This window comes from Lepidochelys kempii, chromosome 26, assembly GCF_965140265.1.
Source record: "Lepidochelys kempii isolate rLepKem1 chromosome 26, rLepKem1.hap2, whole genome shotgun sequence".
NCBI lineage: Eukaryota > Metazoa > Chordata > Testudines > Cheloniidae > Lepidochelys > Lepidochelys kempii.
This window is the reverse complement of record NC_133281.1, coordinates 10,486,405-10,513,643: the sequence shown is the minus strand read 5'-3', so window position 1 is coordinate 10,513,643 and position 27,239 is coordinate 10,486,405. Positions and strand designations below refer to the sequence as shown.

The 27,239-nt window shown below is 40.2% G+C and overlaps 1 protein-coding gene across 2 annotated transcripts in view; it reads left to right on the top strand.

Moving 5' to 3' along the window:
* Positions 1-27,239, top strand: part of SLC23A2 (solute carrier family 23 member 2) — a 124,327-nt gene that overhangs the window by 46,743 nt on the left and 50,345 nt on the right. Inside the window, exons 7-8 of one of the 2 annotated variants that reach the window (XM_073325290.1) lie at positions 14,977-15,254; positions 25,397-25,495. In XM_073325290.1, the coding sequence (XP_073181391.1) occupies positions 15,150-15,254; positions 25,397-25,495 (204 nt within the window). In that variant the 5' untranslated portion in view covers positions 14,977-15,149. Of the gene's footprint in view, positions 1-14,976; positions 15,255-25,396; positions 25,496-27,239 lie in introns of those variants that run through there. The other variant, XM_073325291.1, reaches the window with a different exon arrangement.

Here is a 27,239-nt window from a genome sequence, read left to right as displayed (position 1 = left end):
TAACTAAAAGTAGATACTCAGGATAAAAGAAAAGGAGTACTTGAAGCACCTTAGAAACTAACCAATTTATTTGAGCATAAGCTTTCGTCAGCTACAGCTCACTTCATCAGTGCATCGGATGAAGTGAGCTGTAGCTGACGAAAGCTTATGCTCAAATAAATTGGTTAGTCTCTAAGGTGCCACAAGTCCTCCTTTTCTTTTTGCGAATACAGACTAACACGGCTGTTACTCTGATACTCAGGATACTCACTCGCTCGCTCTTGGGTTAATTAGTCTCATGTTGACTTTAAAGTACTGTAGTTTTAGAAGGGGACAGAGAGCTCTAGCTTTTGGAAGTCTGGAGGAGTGTTTAAATATGCTCTTCCAACAAGGGGATTCTCTCTGATCAAAGACTTGATTTAAGCTGGAAATGACGGTGAGACTGGGCTTCTGGATAAAGATAGTTTACCCTCTACTTCTGCATGGCAGCTTAATATAAGGTTAAACAAATAATGGTTACTCTGCATGCTCTCAGGAGTCTTCATGAGCGTGTGAACAGTATTTCATAAACTGTGTAGTGTGTCCATGAGGACATCAAAATTTTTCAATTCACAAAAAATTACTCATGAGGGCCAAAAAGACCCCTTGGTGTCAATTACATGAATTTTTCTGAAGGAAAAATAGTGTATCCAGATTAAAACTGCCTTGAAATTTTACAGGTTATTACTAATTCTCTGCACCAGAACAAAATAAATGAATGTAACCATTCCTGGGCAAGGTATACACTGCCATGTAATACACATTTAAAAATGTTGTTTAGGTTCTGACATGAAGAACTAAACACTGATTGACAGTAGATAACATTTAAAAGCGCAGTCATTTCAGTAATGACACATGCAACATAGAGGAGAAATAATATAATTTTTTAAAATTGACGTGATTTCTGCCAGAAATGGACGTGGATTGCATTCATTTTAACATGTCTGGCTACGTGGTACAGAGGAAGAACTCAAAATGGTGCTCTGTTTCATAATGAAAACTGCAAATGTAATGTGTTTTTCAAATTGCTTTGGATATTATTCCCAGAATTCACTTGAAATTTTTTAATGCTGTTAAGCTAAAAAGCGCAAAATCTGCAACACCGAACTCCTAATTTTTGATTACATTCCTTTTCAAATCTGTTGTTGCAGCCTATATTGGAAGCATCCTACTTGTTAATTTTTTATTAGAGTTCACTATTTGTATATGAACTTGTATGTACGGTGTTCCACAGGAGATTAAACCAATCAAGGACGATATAGCAAGAAGAATGATCACCAATCGGAAAAAATACAAGATCAGAGAAAAATCTAGGAAAATATAGTGGCAAGTGTGTCCAGAAAATACTGGTTATCTTTGTTCTCAGTGTAAACAGCGTTCTATACCTGAATGGCATGTCTACACAGCAGCATTAGGAAAGTTAAGCCAAGTTAATTGATGGTGTGAATTTAAAGTACATTAAAGCCATGTGGGCTCTCAGGCTGAGTTTAAAGCGAACTGAATCCATATTACTTCTCACCATGAGAGTCCATGGAGTGTTTCAATATGCTTTGAATTCACACCTTCTTAAGTTAATTGAGCTTAATTTTCCTGAGCATCCCTGTGTAGATATGCCCAAAAATAGCAGGTGAATTACGAGGAAAGACCAGTTGCTGAAAGCCCATGCAGTCATGGGGGTGTAATCAGTGAAGTTATATTGGTTTTTTTTAAAAAAAAAAAAAAGGTGGGGGCTGAAAATAGTTGAGAACTTAAAAATTGGTCAGTAACAGACTATGAATCGCAGTGATGTTTGAACCTTGTGATACTCTGAACAAAAAGATCTCTCAATCATATTGGTAGCTGTTTCCATTGCTTCACACTGACTCTCGCATTCTAGGGTTCAGAGTGATGTTTCGGATTGTTCTGTTTGCTGGTTCTATGGGTGATTTTGTTGATTTTATATGTGGGTTGTATTGTGCTGGGAGAGTTGTTTGGGTTTCTGCTGGTGGCGAATGAGGGTGTGTGCGCAGTAGTCAAGGCTATACGTATTTGGAATTATTCTGTAAGATGGTTGTGGTGTTGCTGTGTGTGGTTGTATCTGGGAAGGCGTAGTTGTGTTGGGAGTTTTATGTTGGGCGTACGAGTGTGGCAGTTGAGCCGGTTAACCCAGCATCTAGGCAAGTCTCCCCTGTACAACTAATAAAATCGTTGCACATAAATTAGTGGTAGCATAAGGGTAACTATCCACAGTGACTCCAAAAGCTTTTTTTCACGAGTGACAACGGCTAATATAGACCTCATCATTTGGTATGTTGGATGACCTCTGATGTCATAGTGGTTTAGGACTCATGGTGTGGCATAGACACACACCTTATGGTGGCTGTACAAGGCACAGGTGTAATTTCATAAAGTCAAAATGGCTGAGAACTTAAAAACTAGACTGTAATAGACCACCAAATCCAGTGATGATTCAACCTGAATCATAGAAGATGAGGATTGGAAGAGACGTCAGGAGATGATCTAGTCCAACCCCCTGCTCAAAGCAGGACCAACCCCAACTAAATCATTCCAGCCAAGGCTTTGTCAAGCCGGGCCTTAAAAACCTCTAAGGATGGAGATTCCACCACCTCCCTAGGGAACCCATTCCAGTGCTTCACCACCCTCCTAGTGAAATAATTTTCCTGATATCCAACCTAGACCTCTTCCAGTGCAACATGAGACCATTGCTTCTTGTTCTGTCATCTGTCACAAATGACAACAGCCAAGCTCCATCCTCTTTGGAACCCCCCTTCAGGTAGTTGAAGGCTGCTATCAAATCCCCCCTCACTCTTCTCTTCTGCAGACTAAATAAGCCCAGTTCCCTCAGCCTCTCCTCATCAGTCACGTGCCCCTGCCCCTTAATAATTTTCGTTGCCCTCTGCTGGACTCTCTCCATTTTGTCCACATCCTTTCTGCAGCAGGGGCCCCAAAACTGGACGCAATACTCCAAATTATTTAAGCTCAGTACCAGTGTGGACACAAGAACAAATGGATATGAATTGGTCATTGGGAAGTTTAGACTTGAAATTAGACGAAGGTTTCTAACCATCAGAGGAGTGAAGTTTTGGAATAGCCTTCCAAGGGAAGCAGTGGGGGCAAAAGATCTATCTGGCTTTAAGATTAAACTCGGTAAGTTTGTGGAGGAGATGGTATGATGGGATAACATGATTTTTGGCAATTAATTAATCTTTAAATATTCATGGTAAATAGGCCTAATGGCCTGTGATGGGATGTTAGATGGGGTGGGATCTGAGTTACTACAGAGAATTCTTTCCTGGGTATCTGGCTGGTGAATCTTGCCCATATGCTCAGGGTTCAGCTGATCGCCATATTTGGGGTCGCGAAGGAATTTTCCTCCAGGGCAGATGGGAAGAGGCCCTGGAGGTTTTTTGCCTTGCTCTGTAGCATGGGGCACGGGTCACTTGCTGGAGGATTCTCTGCTCCTTGAAGTCTTTAAACCACGATTTGAGGACTTCAGTAGCTCAGACACTGGTGAGAGGTTTTTTGCAGGAGTGGGTGGGTGAGATTCTGTGGCCTGCATTGTGCAGGAGGTCAGACGAGATGATCATAAGGGTCCCTTCTGACCTTAGCATCTATGAATCTGTGGCCTCATCAGTGCCAAATAGAGGGGAATAATCACTTCGCTTGATCTGCTGGCAATGCTCCTACTAATGCAGCCCAATATGCCGTTAGCCTCCTTGGCAACAAGGGTGCACTGCTGACTCCTATCCATCTTCTCATCCACTGTAATCCCCAGGTTCTTCTCTGCCGAACTGCCGCTGAGCCAGTCGGTCCCCAGCCCGTAGCGGTGCATGGGATTCTTCCATCCTAAGTGCAGGACTCTGCACTTGTTCTTGTTGAACCTCATCAGATTTCTTTTGGCCCAATCCTCCAATTCATCTGCATCACTCTGGACCCTATCCCTACTCTCCAGCATATCTACCTCTCCCCCCAGCTTCGTGTCATCCATGAACTTAATGAGGGTGCAAACCATCCCATCATCCAGATCATTAATGAAGATGTTGAACAAAACTGGCCCCAGGACCGACCCCTGAGGCACTCTACTTGATACTGGTTGCCAATTGGACATCAAGGTGTTGATCACGACCCATTGAGCCTGACGATCTAGCCAGATTTCTGTCCACCTTATAGTCCATTCATCCAATCCATACGTCTTTAACTTGCTGGCAAGAATACTGTGGGAGACCATATCAAAAGCTTTGTTAAAGTCAAACTATATCACGTCTAACGCTTTCCCCATATCCACAGAGCCAGTTACTTCATCATAGAAGGCAATCAGGTTGGTCAGGCATGACTTGCCCTTGGTGAATCGATGTTGACTGTTCCTGATCACCTTCCTCTCCAAGTGCTTCAAAATGGATTCCTTGAGGACCTGCTCCATTTTTCTTCCAAGGACAGGGGTGAGACAGACAAGTCTGTAGTTGTCCAATTTCTCCTTCTTCCCCTTTTTTTTTCTAGAGATGGGCACTAGATTTGCCTTTTTCCAGTCATCTGGGACCTCCCCCGATCACCATGAGTTTTCAAAGATAATGGCCAATGGCTCTGCAATCACATCAGCCAACTCTCTCGGCACCCTTGGATGCATTGCGTCCGGCCCCATGGACTCGTGCATGTCCAGCTTTTCTAAATAGTCCTTAACCTGTTTTTTCACGACTGAGGGCTGCTCACCTTCTCCCCATCGGGTGCCGTTCAGTGCAGCAGTCTGGGAGCTGACCTTGTCTGTGAAGACTGAGGCAAAAAAGAGCATTGAGTGAGTACATTAGCTTTTTTCACATCATCTGTCACTAGGTTGCCTCCCCCATTCAGTAAGGGTCCTCCTACACTTTCCCTGACCACTTTCTTGTTGCGAAAGAAAGGGTTACCTGTAGAAACCCTTCTTGTTACCCTTCATATCCCTTGCTAGCTGCAACTCTAGGTGTGCTTTGGCCTTCCTGATTGCATCCCTGCATGCTTGAGCAATGTGTTTATATACCTCCCTAGTCATCTGTCCAGGTTTCCACTTCTTGTAAGCTTCCTGTTTGTGTTGAAGCTCACAGAAGATTTCACTCTTAAGCCAAGCTGGTCGCCTGCCATATTTGCTATTCTTTGTGCACATCGGGATGGTTTGTTCTTGCGCCCTCAATAAGGCTTCTTTAAAATACAGCCAGCTCTCCTCGACTCCTTTCCCCCTCATATTAGCTTCCCAGGGGATCCTGCCTGTCAGTTCCCTGAGGGAGTCAGTCTGCTTTTCTGAAGTCCAGGGTCCATATTCTGCTGCTCTCCTTTCTTGCTTCCTGGTGATATTCTGAACAAGAAGAGCTGTCAGCCATGCTTGTAGCTGCTTCCGTTGCGTCACACCGGCTTTGTCTACGCTAGCGCTCTCCTGCTGACATAGCTACCGCCATTTGTTGAGGGTGGTTTAATTATGCTGGCAGGAGACCTCTCTCCTGCTGGCATAGAGCAGCTATACAGGAGAGCTTAGTGCTGCAGTGGTACAGCTGTGTTACTGTAAGAGCCGTCGTATAGACATAGCCGTTGACTCCACAGAAATTCTTAGCTTCAGATGGATGGGATGTTCCTGGAATCGTAATTCTATAGATTATTTTGTATGACAGTCGAAATACCGTACCACTTGAAAATACTCTGTTCTCTTTTGAAGACTAGTTCTAAAGCACCCTCATCTCAAAACCCAGGTAAGAAACTAACTCAGTACCTAAGAGTCACCTAAATGTCCTTTGAATCTATTTTTAAAAGGCCAAATTTTTTATTAGTTTTTTGGGGTACTTGCCAAGCCCTTTATCCACTTCTCTGTACAGTCCCAACATTTCTGTTGAGCAAAGACACCTATTTCATAAAGGATTTTTAGCGATGATACTCAAAAGTATTGCATCAGGGATTTGAAACATACTTGCCTTGTAAGCATCTGAGTGCTGCTGTTTGTTGAGTGCTAAGCCTTTTTTCCCAGATATTGCAGACCTTTGTTACATTTTAGTCCCTGTCATGGAAAACTTGTTGTAAAGGACTTGTGTACAGTAAAAAGAAAACAAATTGTAAGCTGCCTTTTAACTGAAGGAGGCTCCAGTTTGGGATACCCTGTGGAAAATCTGTTCTCCCAGACTGAACTAGAAAAATGGTTTAAAAAATAAAATAAGTACAGTGTTGAAGGACCTGATCTTGCAAGCGTGGATCCTCACACCGTGCGGAGCAAAGCTGTCCCCCCTTCATGTGGGCTCAGGGTTTTGCCCACCTGGAACAGTTTGCAGAATAGGGACCTAAATTGTTAATTTACAAATTTATAAGGCTCCTATCTAAGCACCAATTTTAAGATTAATTACTTGGGCAAATCCTGTGAGCCAATCGGAGTTAAGGGGAATTGGCATCTTGTAGGATTGTTCCCCAATCAGTATTTTGCTCAAGTTATATATATTAATTTCAGTACATATTGGGCTTTATTAACCTTGAGTTATGTCAGCTAGACAGGTTTTGGGGCACCACCATATAATTATTGTGACACTTGTCAGCATAACTGCAAGGATAATCCTTCAACTAGAAGTTAGGTTTCTTTGAGCTTTGTTTTTTTCAGTCTTTCATAACTTGGTCATGAACTTTCATGTTGGGATTAAATTTTTACCCTCCAGCAGAGAAATACTTCATTTTAAAAACCAGAATGTTGCAGGCTAGATTAGGCTGATAGATAACACAACTTTATTATTTATGGTAGTGCCTAGAGGCCTCAATCACACGTGACAGCCCCATTTTGTTAGTCACTCTACCAAGAAAATGAGTTTCTGCTCTAAACAGTTTATAATCTAAATATAAAAAACTAGTTTCTTGCTTTTTAATACGTGAACATAAACTGCAGCTTTGTTTAATCAGGAAAAACTAATGTTCATGCTGAATAGTTAAAAGTATGTCCATTTTGTGGACTTGATACAATTGTGCCCAGAGTCTGATTTCTGTGGGACTTGAAATATTAATTATTGTGACAGCATATGTCAGAATGTCTGTAAAAGAGCAGTTGTGTTGTAAAAAGAAAAGGAGTACTTGTGGCACCTTAGAGACAAACAAATTTATTTGAGCATAAGCTTTCGTGAGCTACAGCTCATTTCATCGGATGCAGTTGTGTTGTGTTCATGTGTATTAAGACAAATATGCAAAAGGTGACTCACATTTACTCAGTCGAAGATCCACTAGGATCTTGATATCATGGAAATGTCTCCTTAAAAATCTGTACTTCAGCTAGAGAAATTTAAACACTGAAATTTGTCATTACTGACTTGACAATTGACCAAAGCCAGTAACAATCAGGATAAAGCTACCATTCCGTAATTAATTGGGAATTGCCTTGCTTTTGTCTTTAATTGGTTATCTGGCAAGTGACAGCTATACCCAGTAAGTGAACTTGGTTAATTAGAGCCTCAACAACATTCCATAATTACCTGTTTCAGTAGTTAAGAACGTTGAAAACCAGTCTTGTTTCTCTAATCAGGTCAATTCAGTGTTTGTTGAAGGCAGAATTTCTTTTACAATGTTGGGGGGGTGTCCCCACTATCTTGTGTGGCATGAGTCTCCCTTGATACTCTCTGGCAGCCATAGTCTTGAGTCCTCCCCTCCTTCTCACCTCTTTAAATGTAAATGTCTGCTGCCAGCCAAATTGTATGGGATCCTGTTCTTCTGAATGCAATCTCCTCCCTCGCTCCCTCTTTAATATGCCTTCACAAAGGATCTGCTGCAGAACAATGTAGACTACTTGGCTTAGGTGCAGTTCTTTTCGAGATAACAAAGTAAATCCAGTGATTTGGTTACAGGCCTAAAGTTTTCATGGCTTTCTGCCTGGTACAGCAGGACTTGAAAGCTGTCCTTAATTGCAGTCTGTTGGTTTTAATGCTGCAGTATTGCTAAAATTGTATATTGGCAAGCCAAAGAAGGATGACCTCGAATATTAATCTTTTCCACTTTCCAGTCGGTTTCCAAACGATATTTTCTGTCTTATCAGTACATATACTGAAATGTTAAGAGTCAGTTTTCCAGGCCACAGCTCTGTCTCAAGCCCATAGGGAAATGAAATATTTTCAAACTCAGAACCTGAGGTTAGAGATGTCTACATCACAGGGTCCCTAAATATAGTATGTCTTGATTTTCTGAGGTGCTAAGCACTCTCAACTACCATTGAAGCCAATGGAAGTTTCAGAGGCTTGGTACCTCTGAAAATCAGACAACTGTTATATAGATGTTCTGGCCTTATTTTACATTGCAGCAAAGCTAAGTGTTGCTAAATGTTGTTGATCTTAGTTCAAATATCAGCTAGTAGAGAAGCATGACCTGTATCAACTTGTGGAAGAGGCCAGTTAGTGGCGTACATCAACATTAGGGCTAAATTAAAGAAAAAAATAATAAATTTCTTTAGCCTATAATTAAGATGATTCACTCCTCTCTGAATGTGTCATCTTACAGGATTCTGGGCTTCTTAGCGTGAGGTTGATGGAACTCACTTAGCTCTTGAGGTTTCTTTGGACTTTAAGGGCAGCTGTCTCCCACTCCACCTCCCTTCTCAGGGCATGTGACACATCCCATAAGAGCTTTGCAGCCCACGTCTCCCTTCCTTTTCCCTCCCCTCCCACCCCAGGAACAAAAACGCATTGCTCAGTGCTCCAGCGCAGGGCAGTACCTTGGGGCTAGTCTGCACTAGAAGTGCTACAGGTGTGGATTATTCACACCCCTGAGTGACATAAATTATACCGAAGTAAGTGGTGGTGTATACAAGCAGTTAGTGTCCCACCCTAAGGCTGGGCACCTTAAGGGTTACCACAGTGGCTGTATTCTAGTACCGTAGATCACTCTCCCTCTTCGCTCGTAGGTGTGGCAGGGGACGTTCAATTTGTCCTTTGAGTCCTCTGTTGCCCCACCCAAACAAACCAAATGTAAATCATAGTCAAAAAGGAAAACTCCTAGAGGCCAAGAATGTCCACTTGACATGAAGTGGAATCCACCTACTTCTTAGAGAAGCTGGATACTACTTGTTCACAACATCAGAAATGTAAATTACTAGGGACCTAGACGTTAGTCAGCCTCTGTCAAGTTTTACAGTACTTGTGGGGAATCAAACTTCATTAAAATGTAGTAATTTTCCATAGCCTCTTGCCGTGATCCTTCTGGGTAGTTTGTTCTGGTAGTTCAGCAGAATTGTAAAACTTTTCAAATCCCACAAAGATCTGCATCCGACCCCTCTCTTTATTGTCTTGTAAATTTTGCTGTCCGAATTTAATTATTACATAAATACCATAAAGCTGCTGCTTGTGTAAAAGTTCTGAAAAAATTCCATCAGCTGAATGTCTTCAGATTTTTACCATGGCGATAGAGGATTGTCAAACCAGAATTTTAGGCTTGAAGTCAGCATTTCAGCGATGAGATGAATTTAGGATTTCAAAATCCTACAGGATTGAAAGTGCTCTTAGTGTTCAAATAAAGCAGTTTAAACAAGGCTGTGGACCTGGGGTTCCCAGCTAGGCATCTGCCAAATGGATTAATGTTTAAGTATGATTTTGGAAAAGAAGTGAACAGATCAAAAACACCCAAGCATTTACAATACATCCTGAATGCAGTGCAGTCTTCATTTCAGAATAAACTGCTCTTTTTTGTGATTTCTGTTGTTGCCAAGCCCTTGGTAGTTTTCAGCTTGTGAAATCTAACAGCTTATTTATTGAGAGCTGGCATCTTAAGTTTTCAGTAGCTCGAAAGAAAGACATTGTAATTGCTGAAAGCAGCTCGCAGTCTAGAGGACAGAGATTACTTTTTTAATATCTGTGCTTTAATTAACACTGTACTTAAAAGGTGATGGTCCTTCTCTCCTCTCCATGTCTTCCCTAAAAGAAACTCTAATACTGTAATATGTGTTGTAGAAATGAATGTAAATATGTTTTTACTTATTTTTTTTGTTCTCTGGTTCATAAGGGAGTTCTTTGAGTCAAGTGGGAAGAAGCAAGGATGACGATAAAGATCTTTCATCCATTTCAAGTAAACTCTTTCAGCCTCTGTAAGGGATAAACCGCAGACATGTGTCTTGGGTTTAAAAGCCAATTTAAGCAGCCTAAAAGATTGAAAAAAGAAAAGGAGTACTTGTGGCACCTTAGAGACGAACCAATTTATTTGAGCATAAGCTTTCGTGAGCTACAGCTCACTTCATTGGATGCAACTGCAAAAGATTGAAGTTTTTCACAAGACCCCACAACTCTGAATCTGAACAAATACTCTTCCAGCGCAATTTTCTGTTTGTATGTTAATGACCTTTTCACTCTAAGGTTCCCATTTCCCAACTTCATAAAGTTGGGAAAGTTTTTGCAGTTGAAATATTCACAAGAAGATAACTTAATGCTGTAATGACAAACTGGGAGAAGGTTGGTATTTTAAAAAGAATACTATATGTGGCTTACCTTGTTCAGCTGGGTATTATCTGCCTGAATGCAGATAGTTAAATCTGAGGGGGTAAAAGAACCCAGGAAAGATAAAACCCAGCACCCAGGAGAAGTAAAACAAACCCAGTTTCAAAGGAGTTAAGATAATGGCTGGGCCATCAATTGGTGGGAGAATTTACCTTCCAGACGCTATCCAAGGTAGGGTGCTTTATGCTGCCAAAGGCTGAACCTAAAGGGTTCATGTGGAGAAAATGAAAAGGAGTACTAGTGGCACTGCATCACCTAACTTGGAATTGCTGACTCGGGCTTGGGGTGCTTGCCAAATTTGAAGTGTAGGCGTTAGGGCTCGGGCAAGAGCCTGAGCCCTGAGACCCTGCAAAGCGGGAGGATCTCCGAGCCTGGGCTTCAGCCCATCCGTAATGTCTACACTGCTGTTTTTAGCCCCACAGGCAAAGCCTCATGGATCCTTATCAGCTGACTGAGACTTGGTGCTATGAGTTTATCATCACAGCGCGAAGACACCCTATTAGATCAAAAGATCCTAACTGGTTAAAGGCTAACCCTGGCAGGAAGGGAGAGGGCAAGTGATCAGAGAGGCTGACCAGGATATGGCAGCACAAAAAACTCTGACACAGGAGATATGTCTACCCAAACTGCATCCATCTACCTATCTACCTACCTATCTACACACAATATGACATACCCATGCTAGCATTGCTAAATAAAACAATATAGTGGAGATGTCGTGACATGGGCTTCAGTGCGGACGGTATAAGCCTGCCCAGAAATCTGGGCACCTATTAAGGCATTGCTTAAGCCAGCGCTGCTTCATCTACACTTCTATTTTTAGCAATGCTGCAGTGGGTAAAAGGACAGTAGGGCCTTATAAATGCTTATGTTGCTTTAGTGATTAGAACTAGTCTAACTTTTCGGTCTGAAAAAATTTCCTATCAAAATGTGCTCCGTGAACTGTTTGCTACTTTCTTTTCTGGAGATGGTCAGTAGCCAATATAAATTGTGAGTTTGATTTGCCATTCCTCATTTGCTCTATAGTTGCCTATAATCTAACACTGAGCATATGGCTGCATATATTTGTTGACTAATAACTGGAAATAAAGGAAATTTAAAAACTCTGGAAATTTCCACTACATGCACCCGACCAAGTGGGTATTCACCCACAAAAGCTTTTGCTCCAATACGTCTGTTAGTCTGTAAGGTTCCACAGGACTCTTTGCTGCTTTTAGAAATAGAGGGTGAAACCTGTTTACATTACTATTAGGCAAGGGGGTTTGGGTATTCCTGCCGGTGCTCCCCACTCCCCTTCTCCATCCATTGTATTGTAGTTCAAAGAAATTACCAAAATAATTGAAACCAGAGTGATTATATTGCATTATTTTGACAAATAAAATATGCAGAACGTTGCAGAATTTTAAAATACCGTGCGCCAATTTTTTAATTTTTGGTTCTGAATCTTTATTTTTTGGTGCTGAAACTTTAATGTTTTGGCACAGAATTCCCCCAGGAGTAATAGTTTAGACTGGTATAATTTATTACTCTTTCTCTTCCTGTACAGGAATAAACTATACTGGTCTTTAGTTAAAGTGGCACACTGTGCGTGTAGTCAAAAACTTAGTCACTCTCACTGTTTTTCCTTGTAAGTAACTTTTTTGCACAAAGAACAGCAATCTCTATCCCATTTTTGTTTTCCTTTTTGTTTCTTTTGTAATTCTGTGGGTTTAAAAAAAAATATCCATAACCACACCATGTCTCTTTCTCATCTTTGTGTTCTCTTCTATTTTTGTGCCATCCAGACATGGTGAACATCTCCAGTAGGTTTTTCACTAACATTGACCACATTTTTTTCAGAGTAACAGCCGTGTTAGTCTGTATTCGCAAAAAGAAAAGGAGGACTTGTGGCACCTTAGAGACTAACCAATTTATTTGAGCATGAGCTTTCGTGAGCTGTAGCTCACGAAAGCTCATGCTCAAATAAATTGGTTAGTATTGTTTCATATTCTCTGTGTGTATATAAAGTCTGCTGCAGTTTCCACGGTATGCATCCGATGAAGTGAGCTGTAGCTCACGAAAGCTCATGCTCAAATAAATTGGTTAGTCTCTAAGGTGCCACAAATACTCCTTTTCTTTTCACATTATTTTTGGAGCTGTCAACAGTGATAAAGGTATACAAATTAGAAGCAAACTAGTTACTCTCCATCTCTGGAAGGTCATATTTTTCAAGTGGAAGTGTGCATCTGGTGGGGATTGAAACATTTAGTTTATAAAAGGGTGTTCCAAACACTCAGCACTTGGGCTGGCTCTCTTTTTTTGTTTTTTTAATTTAAAGTTCCAACTACAAGAACGAGTTGCCTGTATCCCCTTAATGTTTTGTTTTAATTTAATTTAATTACTGGCTCTTATTAGCTAAGCCTTTGAGTTAAGAAAACACTGTACTGCCTTTGAGTTAAGAAAACACTGTACTACTTTTGAGCCCATTTCATTTTTCTAGTAGGAGCGCTTCACTTTCATTTCAATGCTCAAATAGCACTTTTTTTAATATGTGTTTATTTTTTGGCTGTCTAAATGTCAAATTATTTTTAAAACTAAATTGTTTGCCAACCAGAGTAACCAGAATCGACTAGCAAATGGACAGTTCTTAAACTGGAACTAGCTCTTAAATATTGAGGTATTGTATAATTATTCCGGACACAGCCCCAGCTCTGCCATGTGCAGAACAGATCACACTTCAAGTGTCATTATTACTGCAGTTGCATCAGACATTAAACTCCTGGCATTTTGCTAGACAACCTTTAGGAAAGAGAATAAACAGTCAATACTTGGTTGGGATTAGTTATGTGGCTGTTTTGAGATTTGTTCCTCTTGACTTCTTTTTGAAAATTCATTCACTGCCTTTCCACCTCAGGAATTTAATTGAAAATGTCATTGCCAGTGTACCATAGGTTTTTCTTCTGTTTCAATTTTGTGGCTGCTTTCACAGAAATTTCCCTTGATAGTCCTTTTTTTTTTTTTTTTTTTTTTTTTGATGGGGAGTATTTTTCTCATTCCTCTTTGTGATCTGTCATATTCTTTCTCTGTGGTTTAGTCTTTTTGCATTTTGCCTGTAACTGATTTTTATTTTCAGGTGTCTGATGATAGAATATCACCAAATACATTAAATAATGTCAAAACAGGGCTTATCTGGCCCGGGAACTTAGTGGTGATGTTCTGCATTGCCAGTTGGGGAATTGGGGTTGAATATTCAGGCTGTGTTTTCACTCTTGGGGATGGCAGGTTTTGGATTGTTGCAGAGCTGGGATGTTTATCTAAGTAGGGAACGTGGGGGGGGGGGGTACATTGCAGTGGTCGGTTTGGCAAATGAAAAGGAGATGAATTACAGAAGATTTTTCTTTTAATGTCCCCATCCCAAAGGGAGTAAGGGAACAAATATGTTACACAGTGTTACGTAAAACGCATATTCAGTTCTGTAGAGGCCCTAAAACAATCACTTTTGCATCCTCGAACAGCTGTCTTCTCCAACAAACTTTTTGAACTAAGTTTCTATAACCAGCAATGGGCTCTAATATCTTCAATCTTAGGTTAAAACGAAGTTTCTATAGCAGAGGAATATGCTCAACATGAGGCTCAGTAAGCTAAATGTGTGTTTTTCCTATTTTAAAATGGCAGCGGGGGTTACCTTGAAAGATCAGGTTTACCTGTGTCTAGGTCTGTAGGATTTACTTCTTGAAGAAGCGTAACTGGCAGGAACAAATAATGGCTAATTGCATCATCATACTTCCACACCCTAAAGGATGGGATTTTTCTGGTTGCAGAAAGTTTTTTACAAATGGTCCTAATCCTTAAATTAGTGGAATTAAAAAAACCCTAAAAATACAAGTCTCCAGTACTTTGAAGGTGGTGAAAATAACTTTTTCAAGATACGAGGGACATCCCTCCCTCTCAGGAAACGACTGTTCAGCATGAGAGAATAATCAAAGAAACCCTTCCCAAGGGAAACCTCTCTCGCTTAAACACTCAAGATAAAGTACATGGGTATTATAGTAAATTGCAGATGTGTGTCTATGTAGGCTAGTGTAACATGTAAAACATTGTTCACATTGGGATTTCAGACAGTAATAGTGTACAGAATGCTGCAAATGGTGTTTGTAAGTCAATGACGCTCCAGATTTTGGGGAAAGGGTGAGCAAACCAGTAAGTGGCCTTGATTTGTATCCAAAATTGGGCGAAATTAAAGATCTCTATTTTTTTTGGCAGAGCCTAAACTTTTAGCAGGCTGTATGTTGGAGAGCTAAAATTGGGGTTGCTTTCTTTCAGGTTTTTTTGGGAAACGTGGATCATCGTAATGTTCCATATGGGATGTTCGATAAAGTGGTACTGCACTTACAACGGTTGTGGCTGTTACTGAATTTTATAAAACAATGATTCTTTTTTTTTTTGGTTTCATAAAGTATTACAAATATATGCTTCGTCATCGTGAAAAAAAATTTCATTAGTTTCACTTCTTTGGTTCTAGGTGCCATCGAAGCTAAAGGTACTTCCAGGACCTAATGCTTGAACTTGACTACTAGGTGCCGTTCTAACTTCCGGGGGTGCTGCTGTCTGTAAACTGCCCTGTTCTTCTCCACCTTCCCGTCTCATAAAATTCAATTGAGCTACTGTGTGACGGTCCTCGGCATTCTGGAAACCATGGGGATTGGCAAGAACACTGCTTCTAAATCAGTGGAGACTGGAAGCTCAACAGAGGGCAAATATGAAGATGAATCTAAGCATCCTGCCTTCTTCACTCTACCTGTAAGTAAAATATTCAAGAATGTTCTTCCTTAAATAATATGTAAAATGTTTTTGTATTGTTCAGTTATCAGGGTTTATGTTGGCTTAAGCATAGTGTCCAGATACGCAGTTAAGCTTTTTTAGATATAGAAATTCTGAGTGACATTGCATTATGAAGAGGCTTTTATGAGATCAGTGAGCTAAATTCTTGAATCCTCAATGTCTATTGTGATATAGCTCTCTGACACGTCTTAAGAGATGTCTCTTGGTAAGTATACACCTACTCATCCTTTTTTGGGGAAGAATCTTGTCTTAAAATCGTCTGGCTAAATTGCGTCTATTGAGAGGAAATTGAGGCTGTAATTTGTCTGGAAATAGAATTTTATTGAAGTAGGGAAAGTAGTTCCATATTATGAATAGTTGCAATGAATATGTTTTTGTTCAGAAAAACAAACACTAACAATGTGTGCAGTGATGGCATTACTTAGATGAAAAGAAATTTTATTTTAACTGAGGTGAAAAGTAAATGACATTGAATTATTCCAGACAGTGCCATGGTTCCTTTCATGCTGAAGGATTGTGCCATAGGTACAAAACCATTTTGAGGTAATTTATTTTAGTAGCTTTTCCGGAAGCATAGTTATGCTAACTGCAACCCTGTTTAAATGTTTTTAATAGGTGAGTTTTAGCACCAAACCTCCATAACTGTGCTGTATCTGCTTAATGTCTGCATCTTATAGACGTAACACAATTGTAGATACCACAGTTTTGCCACATTGTGGATGGGATCATAGTGGTTTTTGTTGGTGTTAGCTCTCTCTTGACTGTCTCGACCAGTGTTTTTTCCAACTTTTTATTTTGGTGACCTCTTTCACCCAGCAAGCCTCTGAAATTGCCTCAGCACATATAAAATGAGGGAGTGGTGGTTAATGGGGGCTCAGGGCTGTCAGCCCCATGGATCTGATGGCTCATGACCCCCATGTAACAACCTTGTGACCCCGTAAGGGGTCATGACCCCCAATTTGAGAACCCCTGGTCTGGAACGTCTTGATCAGTTCCTCAACTCCACTGGATGTCAGTATTTTAAGATAATGAGCTTGAAATAAAGAAAGCTTTGCCACTTGACTAATGCTGCTGCACTAGCATTTGGTTCTCTTGCCCCATCAAGAGAACTGGGGTTTCCAGTAGAAACAGGAGTGAATTTAAGGTGTCTTCCCCAATCAGATCTATAATTTTGCTCTTCTGCGTTTCACATTAAAAATATTTCTGGTTGCTTTTCCACAGATTTGTTCCTTTTCTAGTTATTTCTATTAAGAAGTGACAGAAATGTGGTGGGTAAACTTTGAATTATTTATCTAATCTCCATACAGTTTATCAGATTTTTGGTTTCAGGAGGAAGGGAGAGAGATCTCATTGATATTATCCTCCGGGAGCTAATGTTTAGCCACTGTTTGCTTCTGATATAGCTGTCCACACGGTCATCAGTCTCACATCTCTAAAAATTCTGATTAGATTAACTCTACCGTGTCCTAGTATCTCTCCACAGTCAACAAAATAGAGAACCAGCATGCTGAGCTTGGTGACATTAAGAGTAGAAGGTTGACGCTTGGGTAGGACGTTCCCTCTAATTAGTCTTCATTTTGAATCCTGCAATATTGGCCTGCTTCTGCAAATGTTTGACCTCTGAAATATTAGTGCTAGGGGCTATTTATTTATAAAGACATCGATTGTTGGGAGCAGCATGAACAGAGCTCTTTTGAGTCAGCTATTTGATGGTCCTAGTGACCTATACAAAGATTGTGCAAATATGAAAGGTGCAAATATTATTTTCGTGAAGATGCAGGTTAGACATGAATCCCTGTGTTTGTGGACCAACCAGATATTGTTTTCCTCCTGACCATTCCCATATTGTGTGTGTCTGTGTAAATATATATGTGGGTGAGTGTATAATATATATATATAAAAAATGTGTGTGGGGAAGCAGCCTATCAGTGATAACCTCACAAAGTATAAATTTGGGGTGAATAGGAGTGGGATGGGGGGGCGGAGTGAAAGAATATGCCCCCCCCCCCCTCCATGGGCTGTAGGTTTGTTCAGAGGGTTGAGAGAAAAATAAAAACACTGCAGCAGTAGGCTCCATTGATGCTTGTGTAACGCTGACGATCTGTCATTGGCTGGGATCAAACCTGGGATCCCTGAAGCTAAGTGTGTGAGCCTCTACTGCATGAGCCAAAAGCCGCATGCCTCTTAACCAAGGCTATAGCAGACGCGTTAATCTCTAAATGGTCTACGTGCACTAGAGGGGGACAGAGTACCACACCATGCAGGCATGGGTTACACTTGTTTGATTCTTTCATGACCCTGTTAAGTTTCTGCATCTCCCCCGCCTTTCCTTGTCCTTTCCTTGCTTTGGCCAAATTCTACTCCCACTGAAGTTATAACTCTCTCGCTTAATTGGTAACAGGATTGGGTCTTCCCTTAGCAGATTTCATAAGTCAACTGATACAAGTTTACCTGGCCAAAGAGCTCCATCTGATTCACTTCAGTTTATTGTATACTATTTATATCAGTAGACAGTGCTATATAATTTCTCTTACTGGTTTGTCGTCTTCTCACTTCTTTTAAAGTGAGCTTCTTCAAAGAACATTTGTAGCAAAGTAAAATGTCAGAAATCAGATTTGTTAAATATGTGCTTTGCACTTAATGGATTATAGTAGGAAAAAGTAATCAAATGTAACTGCAAATGGACAATTGAGGACTTTTCCTCACAGAGGTTTAGGAAGCAATAATTTTTCAGAGTTCCTGAAGTAGAGACTTCGGGGATTTGATGTTGCGTGCAGTTTCCTCACTATTCAGCATGCACCTGTTCAAAGTAAATCACCCCTGCTAATATCACTGTTCTACTTCCAAACCTGGATATCCAAATATGATTTTAGCAGCACTTACATCTCCACTAAACTTTGATCTAAGCGGTTCTTTTATTGATTTGCCTTTTCTGAAGGGGAAAAACAAACCAAAGACAGTGAAGTGACACCTCCTAAAGGAATAAGCTTCTCAGAAGGATAAACCATCATCAGATAGGTGTGGCTCCTGACTTTTGTCTGGGTCCTGGGTTTTAAATATATTTGAAATCCAGTTATAATTTGAATAAATTCTGTAAGTAAAAATATGAAACCAAATTTAAACAAATCCATCCCCATGACAGTTCAGAAAAAAAGAAAATTTAGCCTGAAGATGTAGGTGCCCAAAGAATACTGTTAGAATTCTAACTGAAAATTTAATACCAATAAATTGATGTGTAAGAGGCAGTAGCTAGTTACGCTCATGAACGCACAACAGATTAGCTTTGAACCTGGATATCTTTCTTATTGTAACCGTGTAATGACAGTCAGACACACGCACAACTCAAGCAGTTAAAAACAAAAAGAAACCACCCTGCAAATATTTCAGTTAAAGTATATGCGTATGTTTGGGACGAAAGGGGTCATGCTATTAGCGTTAGAACATGTGCACAGGAAGAAGAGAGGTATTCACAGATTACAAAGCCAGAAAGGTGGGACCATTGTGATCATCTAGTCTGGCCTCCTGTATAACGCAGGCCAGGGAACTTGCACAAAATAATTCCTAGAGCAGATTTTTTAGAACAGGCAGTCTTGATTTAAAAATGGTCAGTGATGGAGAATCTCCCGTTACTGTGGTAAATTGTTCCAGTGGTTAATTACTCTAATTTGCAGTCTGAATTTGTCCATCTTCAACTTTCAGCCATTGAATCATGTTATACTGTTCTCTGCTAGATTGAAGAGCCCATTATTAAGTATTTGTTCCCCATGTTGGCTGTGTAATCAAGTCACTCCTTAATCTTCTCTTTGTTAAGCTAAATAGATTGCTCCTTGAGTCGATCACTATAAGGCATGATTTTTGATCCTTTCATCATTCTCAAGGGTATTCTCTGTACGCGCTACAGTTCATCAACATCCTTCTTGAACTGCAGGCACTGGAAGTGGACACTGTATTTCAGCAGTTGTCGCACCAGTGCCAAACAGTCACCGCAAGATTCAGTGCAAATAGTTTGGTTGGTGTAGGAAGTATATGAATGAACTAAGGCCGTAGTGATAAGAACGTTTTATCTTATCAAGGCTTGTCTGTTTACCTTTCTGCTTTGAGAATCCTTTAAAATATCACTTCTATTTCTCATGAGGAAGGGAGGAGCAGTGTCCAGGAACAGCTGTAGTTTGAATCTATGAAATTTTGAAAGGAGAATATTTGATACGTTACGTTTTGTTGGGCACAATTCTTTTCCCCTTTGGTAAAAGATCACTGTAGTAACCCAATACTAGAAAAAAAACTATTACTATGTAGCTCTTTGTTTTCCTGTTGCTTATTCACATATACATCACGACTAAATTGTGATCACACGTATGTCAATACATCCAGCATTGTGAAACTCATTTAAAATTGGCCAAAAGTAAAAGTAGTAGAGGGTAAGTGATGGGAAAATAAGAGCCCTTTGAATATAAACTTGTGTACCATAAGTTCTGTTGTAAATACCACTATGTGGAAAACATAAGATGGTCTGTGTTGTGTGTGCTTCAAGCAAACAAACAGAAAAACCCCATCAATGGTCCTGAGTTGTTTATCACTAGTTTTGTACAGTTTTTGTGAAATCCTGTCGCAAGACTTGGTGGAAAAATCATATTGCAACATACAGGCAGACAATTGTGCCAACAAAAAGGAATCATAAAAGCATCCCTGTTTTGGGAGCACCATGTGCTTTTGCTGTTGAAATACTCAGTGTGATTTTTTTTTTTCAGCTGCCATTAATGTTTGTAGTTGTGTGCTCATGCTTATTCTTCTTCAGCACTCTTGTGTGGCTCGAAAGCTTCTCTCACAAAGAAATTGGTCCAATAAAAGATATCACCCACCTTGTGTCTCTAATATCCTGGGGCTGACAGCTACAACAATGATTTTGAGTGTCAGTGTGCTGGAGGAAGAGATTATCTGGGTTCCTAGGATCCTTCATTCTAAAAGCGCTGGTGTTTTAGCCAGAGCAGTCTTAGGTTGAGGAAAGGAGACTTGTACATCACGTTATTAATGGTGAGCCTTGGAATAAAGGACTGCTTATAATTATTTATTAGCGTCGTGTCCAGAGCCATATACATACCTAAGTTAGATTAGCCCCCAGTCAGGATTGTTGTACAAAGTGCTGGGCAATTGCAAAGGAAGGCATGCTTCCTGCTTTCAACAGCTTAGTCCTAAAAAAAGTAAAATACAAAGGAGGGGTGAAAATAGGGTGCAATCAAATATATATACAATTTGTTTTTATTATTCTAAAATGCCATCTTCCTCCTGTGCCTGTCAACCTGGCCTTCCTTAATTGGGTGATTTTCATATGGGTATTTTACTGAGCTAGTTTCACTTTCGGGAGGCCTACTTAAAATTTGAGGTGTCACGTAAATTTTGATGGGAGTAGCATTTCACCCTATCCTTTACGGATCCCTGATGAGCATCTTCCCCGTATGAACGTTGCAGACAACGTCCTCCCAGCTGAAGAGTAGTGGATGAAGTTGCCTTTAATAAGGTGAGATGGTACTCCTTAATTAGCGGTATTGTTTAGCCTCTGCCAGTCGTCTTCAAATGTGCTGAATGCAATGCCTGCACAGTTCTTCTCATGTTTATTGTCCCATGGAACAACTGGAAACTGGCATTGGAAATTGAACCCTCATCTGTCTTCTACTGCAACGCACCAGCCGTACTCCATGAGCAGACTGACTGGCGGGTAGAAATTACACTGAAGTTTTAGGGTGAAATGTGTTTTGGTTCTGACTACACTGTAGAAGCAACCAAATTTTGTGTACTTGGTTAGAGTATGGCAATCATCCGGCACTCTACCCTCCCTCCCCGGCATCCAAAAATAAAACTGTTAGAATTTCCATGGGTTTTGCAGTGTAGACAGGCCTGAACTGGACTCAGGTATTGTGCTACAGTCCTGTAGAAGTACAAGCCTGTAGTGTGGCTCCAGTTTACAGTTAAGTCCAGGCTACCCTACAAGATGATTCCATGTTCTGGGTTGCTGTAATCAGTTTGGCAACTTCGTTTCAGTACGATGATCCCCTGATGAGATGTTAAGTTGGAGGAAGGAGGCTGTATTACTTGTTTTTTGTCAATCTCATGCCGTACCTTAAAAGTTTAAAGCAAAACGTTTCAGTTCGATGCATGGCTCAAAACTATGGCAGACACGGCACCTAGTCGCTTCTAAATAAGTAACTCAGTGACGGAAAGGGAAAAGTGACTGTCTGTGTGGGATATGGTTTCTTTCGTATGGTCCAATTTCATTTCTTGCTGGTGAACAGTTACATCTCAGTTGCCCTGTTAATAATAAAAGGATGTCTTTCCCTGATGGGCTTCTGTTGGAACTAGTTTTGTTTTGTTTTTGTTTTTTTACAGCACCATAATATCCAATGGCTCAAATACGAGAGTGCAGTTCATAAGTAATTTGAATTGTGCAAAATACTATTGTGAAAAACTTCTCCTTGCTGCTATAACAGCTGCTTATGAATTTCCTACACGGAAATTGAATATGGGAGGATTTGGGAGGGCGGGCATTGTTTTTAAGGTTTTATTTTCGTGTGTGTGTGTGTCTGGGGTGGGGGAAGAAGGGTTTATTGGCTAGAAGTGGATGTCAGTGTTGAATGCCTGTCTTGTGGTGAAAAGGCTTTTTTGAAGAGGAAAGTTTTGCAGTCTTTTTGAAAGGTCAGGTTCTGAAGTTGCCTAATCTTCTCTAGAAGCTAGCTGGATCCCCTCAGCTGAGAATGTTTTATCTCCAGATGATGTGCACTTCGTCCTGGGCTCTGTGAGCTTCATTGTCCCAGAGAAGCGTTGCTGCCATGGTGGCTCCTGGATGAAAATTCTGTCTCTGATAAACCTGGGATTTGATGAGTTAATACCGCTTAGCACCGAAGCTGTACACTATCATTGTAACCTGACTGGAAGCCAGTGAAGGAACGTGAGGATAGGCGTGACGTACATGTTCTAATTCATTGAGGTGGTGAAATCAGAGAAAGTTTTGAGAAATGGTTAGATCAATAATGTATTGGGCAACGTGCACTGCTTAAAAGAATGCATATGGAAATTCATTCAGTTTTTTTACCGTTTAAGACCTTCAGTGACTTGTGAGATGTTTTGACTGTTACCCAGAATGCATGTGTTTTTCCTCCTGAATGTGTGTGGGTTTGTGGAAGGACATATAGGGAGAAGACTATAACTAATTGAAAGCAGGAAGAGGGATTTCCTTTTTGTTTCTTGATGGTTCTGAGCCTAATCCTGCAATCTTTACACAGGCAAGATTCTCATTATTTTTATTTGCCTTATACAATGTTCCTAAAATATGGAAGGGCCTGAAATGTATCAGCCTGTTGAAGTACTGCAAGCAAGAATGCAGACATGGCCCACTTCGTTGTTTACCATTTATAAATTTTTATAAGACATCTGCTCTCATTGACTTCTGTGGAGTTGAGTGTCTGTCTCTCTGTTTTGAGGACAGACACGAGGGTTGTGTTCTGTGTATCTAAAAGAGTGTTCACCAGACCACAAATATCTGTTGCTGCATTCTTTTAGTGGAAATGCTTTATTTTCAAGTGTGTACGCTTTTCTAAGATAAACTTCATATCTTAAAAATTAGGTCATTTCCAGGCCTGGGAAAGAATTGTTCTTTTTATTTCTGTAAGTGTTCTATAAAAAAGGATTCTAACCCAGAATTGGTACAGAAATGAGCTTCCAAATCATTGTTGGTAACAGTGTAGTTATCTGCCAGATAGCCTCTTAACTCTGTGTGAAAGCTCTTTTTTCGTCATCCCTGATTGAATTATGCCTGCTATTTCTAGCTAGAGGAAAGGTTAGATTTTTCAGTACTCAGTAATATTTGCTCATCCGTGGAAAATGTTAACGTGAAAGTTAAGATCTCTGTGACTTCTAACCTAGTTAATTTTCAACTAAAACATCAAGTTCTAATAGTTCAAAGTAGCTATAAAATGGTATTGGATCACTTCTGTTTTACCAGTGCACAAGCTGTTGTTAATAATTTGCTGATGCAGTTTTTAGGTGAACAAGCAAACTGAATGTACTAGGTTATTGACATCTTGTTTGATTTTGCCTTTGATCTGTCCCAGAAGGTTTACAACTAGAAGAAAATGGAGGTAAAATCTATACCATGCAAACTAATGTCTTCTCATTTTGATAGAGGAAAAAGAGAATAACGTATTAAATCACTGTCCGCATTTGAACTTGTGTTGTATTTTTAAGGATGGGTTTTTGCTTTCAGGATGAGTCTTGTATCCAAGGCATGATGGATAAGAAGAACCCCAAAATCTGTCTTTCCTAATTTTGACCTGAGAACTTTGTTACTCCATATTAAATGCAGTCTAAAAGCATAGAGCAGCAGATGATTAGCTTTTACTCTCTGGAGGAAAGAACAAATATAAAATGAATCAACTGATAAATGAAGGTCTTTCAGAAATGAGAAGAAAGTGGGGAGAGAGGCATGGTCAATCAAAGGGAGTTCTTCTCTGCAAAATATGTACATAGATAAGCAAATTATGGGGCTATAATTCCTCGAGATGTGTTAGTGCTGACGCAGATGGCAAGAGTGACTCAGAGAGCAATTTATGCTTGTTCTAGAAGTATTGCTGTTACCTTTCTCCCACTTCCTTGTGTTACTCAGTTCCTCTCTCCTCCTCCTCCTGTAGTCGTGGTTCACTGCCTGAATGGCTGTAACTTACTGCTCTTGTGGCCTTAACAGGTTTATTTTCTAAATTGCGGATGTGACTTCACGCCCATGCACTGGGTCAATCTTTGCGGGGGGGGGGTGTTTTTATGGGGGGCTGATTGTGAAACTGAAAACCGCAATTCATGTTGTGTATAGTGTATTCCAGGATATAAAGGAAGATGGTGGTAAGGATCAGAACCTCAATTGATTATAATACACAATTAAGCATATTCTTTTGTTAAATGCCTGTTAAAAAGACCAGTGATCCACATTATTTAGATAATTGGTATTTATCTCATGGTCCAAAGTCAGAAATTATAATAATAGACTGGAATACTTTGCATCACAAGTGATTTATTACAGGCACTTAGGAGGGGAGTACTCTGGGAGAAAAGGCAAATTAAAAAATGCTTAGCATTTGCTTTGACACTGTCAAATATGCAATCAAATAAGATGTGTGGAGTTAAGAAAAACTCATGACATGGATTTCATGGTGTTGTATTAAAATACTTGAGTAATGAAAGTGTATCTAATTTCCAGAGAATTACTATGCTCATGCTGAAAGAATTTGAGAACTTGACAGAATCTTCCCCTTCCCTTACTTGGGAAACAAGGTGAAGATTAAAGCCAGAAATTCCCCATTTTCAGCTAAGTGCCATTAAAGACATAAGCAAAAGATACAGTTGTTGATTCATTATTGCAAACCATTCTCTTGTTTAGTAAAGAAAAGACTTGAACACTGTGGTGCGTTTAATCGATGATACATATATAGTTTTAAAGTACCTTCTCAGCAAGATGTCTGGAAATGTGACCTTTACTTTATAAACTGCTATAGACTATGGCAGTGGCTCTCAATCTTTCCAGGGTACTGTACCCCTTTCAGGACTCGGAGTCTGATTTGTCTTGCGTACCCCCAAGTTTCACCTCACTTAAAAACTACTTGCTTACAAAATCAGACATAAAAATTACAAAAGTGTCACGGCACACTATTACTGAAAAATTGTTTGCTTTCTCATTTTTACCATACAATTCTAAAATAAATCAATTTGAATAAATCAATCAGAGCATAATATATAGAGCAATATAAACAAGTCATGGTCTGTATGAAATTTTAGTTTGTATTGAGTTTGCGAGTGCTTGTTTATGTAGCCTGTTGTAAAACTAGGCAACGATCTAGATGAGTTGATGTACTCCCTGGAAGACCTCTGTGTACCCCTGGTTGAGAACAACTGGAATATGGCCACAAGAACAACTTGAATATATTCTTAAGGAGCTACAGTGAGAAATTTTCTTGTGACATACTTTTTATTCAGAAAGTTTGTTAGTGATAGTTGACCTCAAATAGGGTCACATAAGCTGTACAGTTACGTAAGTTACAATACTGTATGTGGATTTTTTGTAGGTTGTCATAAGTGGTGGAGCGACATCAAGTGGTGATCAGGACACAGAGGACACCGAGCTGATGGCAATCTATACCACAGAAAATGGCATAGCAGAAAAGGTATAACGTTTTGTTAAATGTTTTGTAAAACTCATGTTAATATAAAATAACTTACTCTTGCTTCATCCTAGGGCCTGGACATTCTTTCTAATTAATTTCAGTTCACTGTCTACCTTCTGTACTTCCACAAAATACACTGATTTACAGCCCCAATTCTTGGTTCACTGGGGTATTTGCCTTCCTTATGACTGCAGGGTCAGGTCCGTGATTATGGAGCTCAAGGAGCGACACAGCAATTAGGTTAGGGGGTTAAAGCGCATAATTTCTTTAATTCTTAATATGCTGCTTTTTTGCCTTTCTGAACTCCATCCGGCCTTTTACACATCCCCATATGCTGCCAGACTCTGTCGAAATTGCTTCCGTTGAAGACGTCTAGAAGGATTAAAATGTATCCATTTAAGGCTAGTCTACGCTGGCAATGCTAAAGCGCTGCTGCAGTGATGCTTTAATGTGGATTGTGTGGTTGTGGCAGAGCGCTGGGGGAGAGCTCTCCCGGTGCTCTGAAAAAGCCACCTCCATGAGGGGCGTAGCTACGCCCCCAGTCCTGGGTCACTGTCGATACTGACATGTTACAAGGCTGAAATCTGCAGCACTCGGATGTGTTTTTTCACACCCCTGAGCAAGAAAGTTGCAGCGCTGTAAAGTGCCAGTGTAGACAAGCCCTTAAAGGAAAGAACAAAGGACCACGGGCTCAACCCCTCTGTCAATCCCAATTCAGTGAGTTCCTATGTGTCAGGAGATTGCAAGATGTCCTCCTCCCACCATTAGTCTACACAGCAGACTCATAACTATTCTGTGGTTGCTACCATAGCCTCGGGACTGTTTCTGTGTCCCATATGCTCCTCCTCTCTGATGTTCATTTTGGCTAGTGAACTGCTACGGTTAGTCCCTTCCCAAAGTGGTTCTCTGCAGCAACATAGATTTCTATCTCCTTTTAGATCTCTCTCTAAAGCCAACTTTCTGCAAACAAAACCCGGCCAATTCCAATGCATTTAGATCCACCCAGTAGCCCTCTATAAATTTGGTCAGATGGGTAGTTTTAATCTTAGTGTCCATAATAACAATTTCTAAATATTGATTCAATCACTCTGACATTGAAGTTTTCAACAAGAACTTTCTCACTTCCCTTTTAGAAGGCAGAATTAATGAGAATTGCAGAAAAAAAGCCTGCCAGCAGGTGTTCCAACATTAAGACTTTGGTGATTTGTGACCTTTTGTCTTGTTTCTCACATATTCAAGTTTCTAATCCTTCTGAATATGAGGGCCTTTTTTTTGTTCTTTACTGAAAGCATTGTGAACAAAGTTCATGTCATTAATAAACCCATAAGTATTCTCCTTGGATATTGCTAGTGGCTTAATAACTATTCAAAGAAAGTCTTAAGGCAATTGGGCCTAAAATTAAACCAGTCAGCTTGGTTTTGATTTTGTAGCATTTATCATAGAATCATACAACTGGAGGAGACCTCGATCGGTCATCTAATTCAGTTGCCTGCACTCAAGGCAGGACGAAGTATTATCATTCTAGACCATCCCTGACAGGTGTTTGTCCACCCTGCTCTTAAAAATCCCCAATGATGGAGATTCCACAACCTCCCAAGGCAATTTACTCCAGTGCTGAATCACCCTGACAGTTAGGTTTTTCCTGATGTCCAGCCTAAACCGCCTTTGCTGCAATTTAAGCCAATTGCTTCTTGTCCTATTCTCAGAGGTTAAGAAAAACCGTTTTTCCCACAGCTTTTCTCCC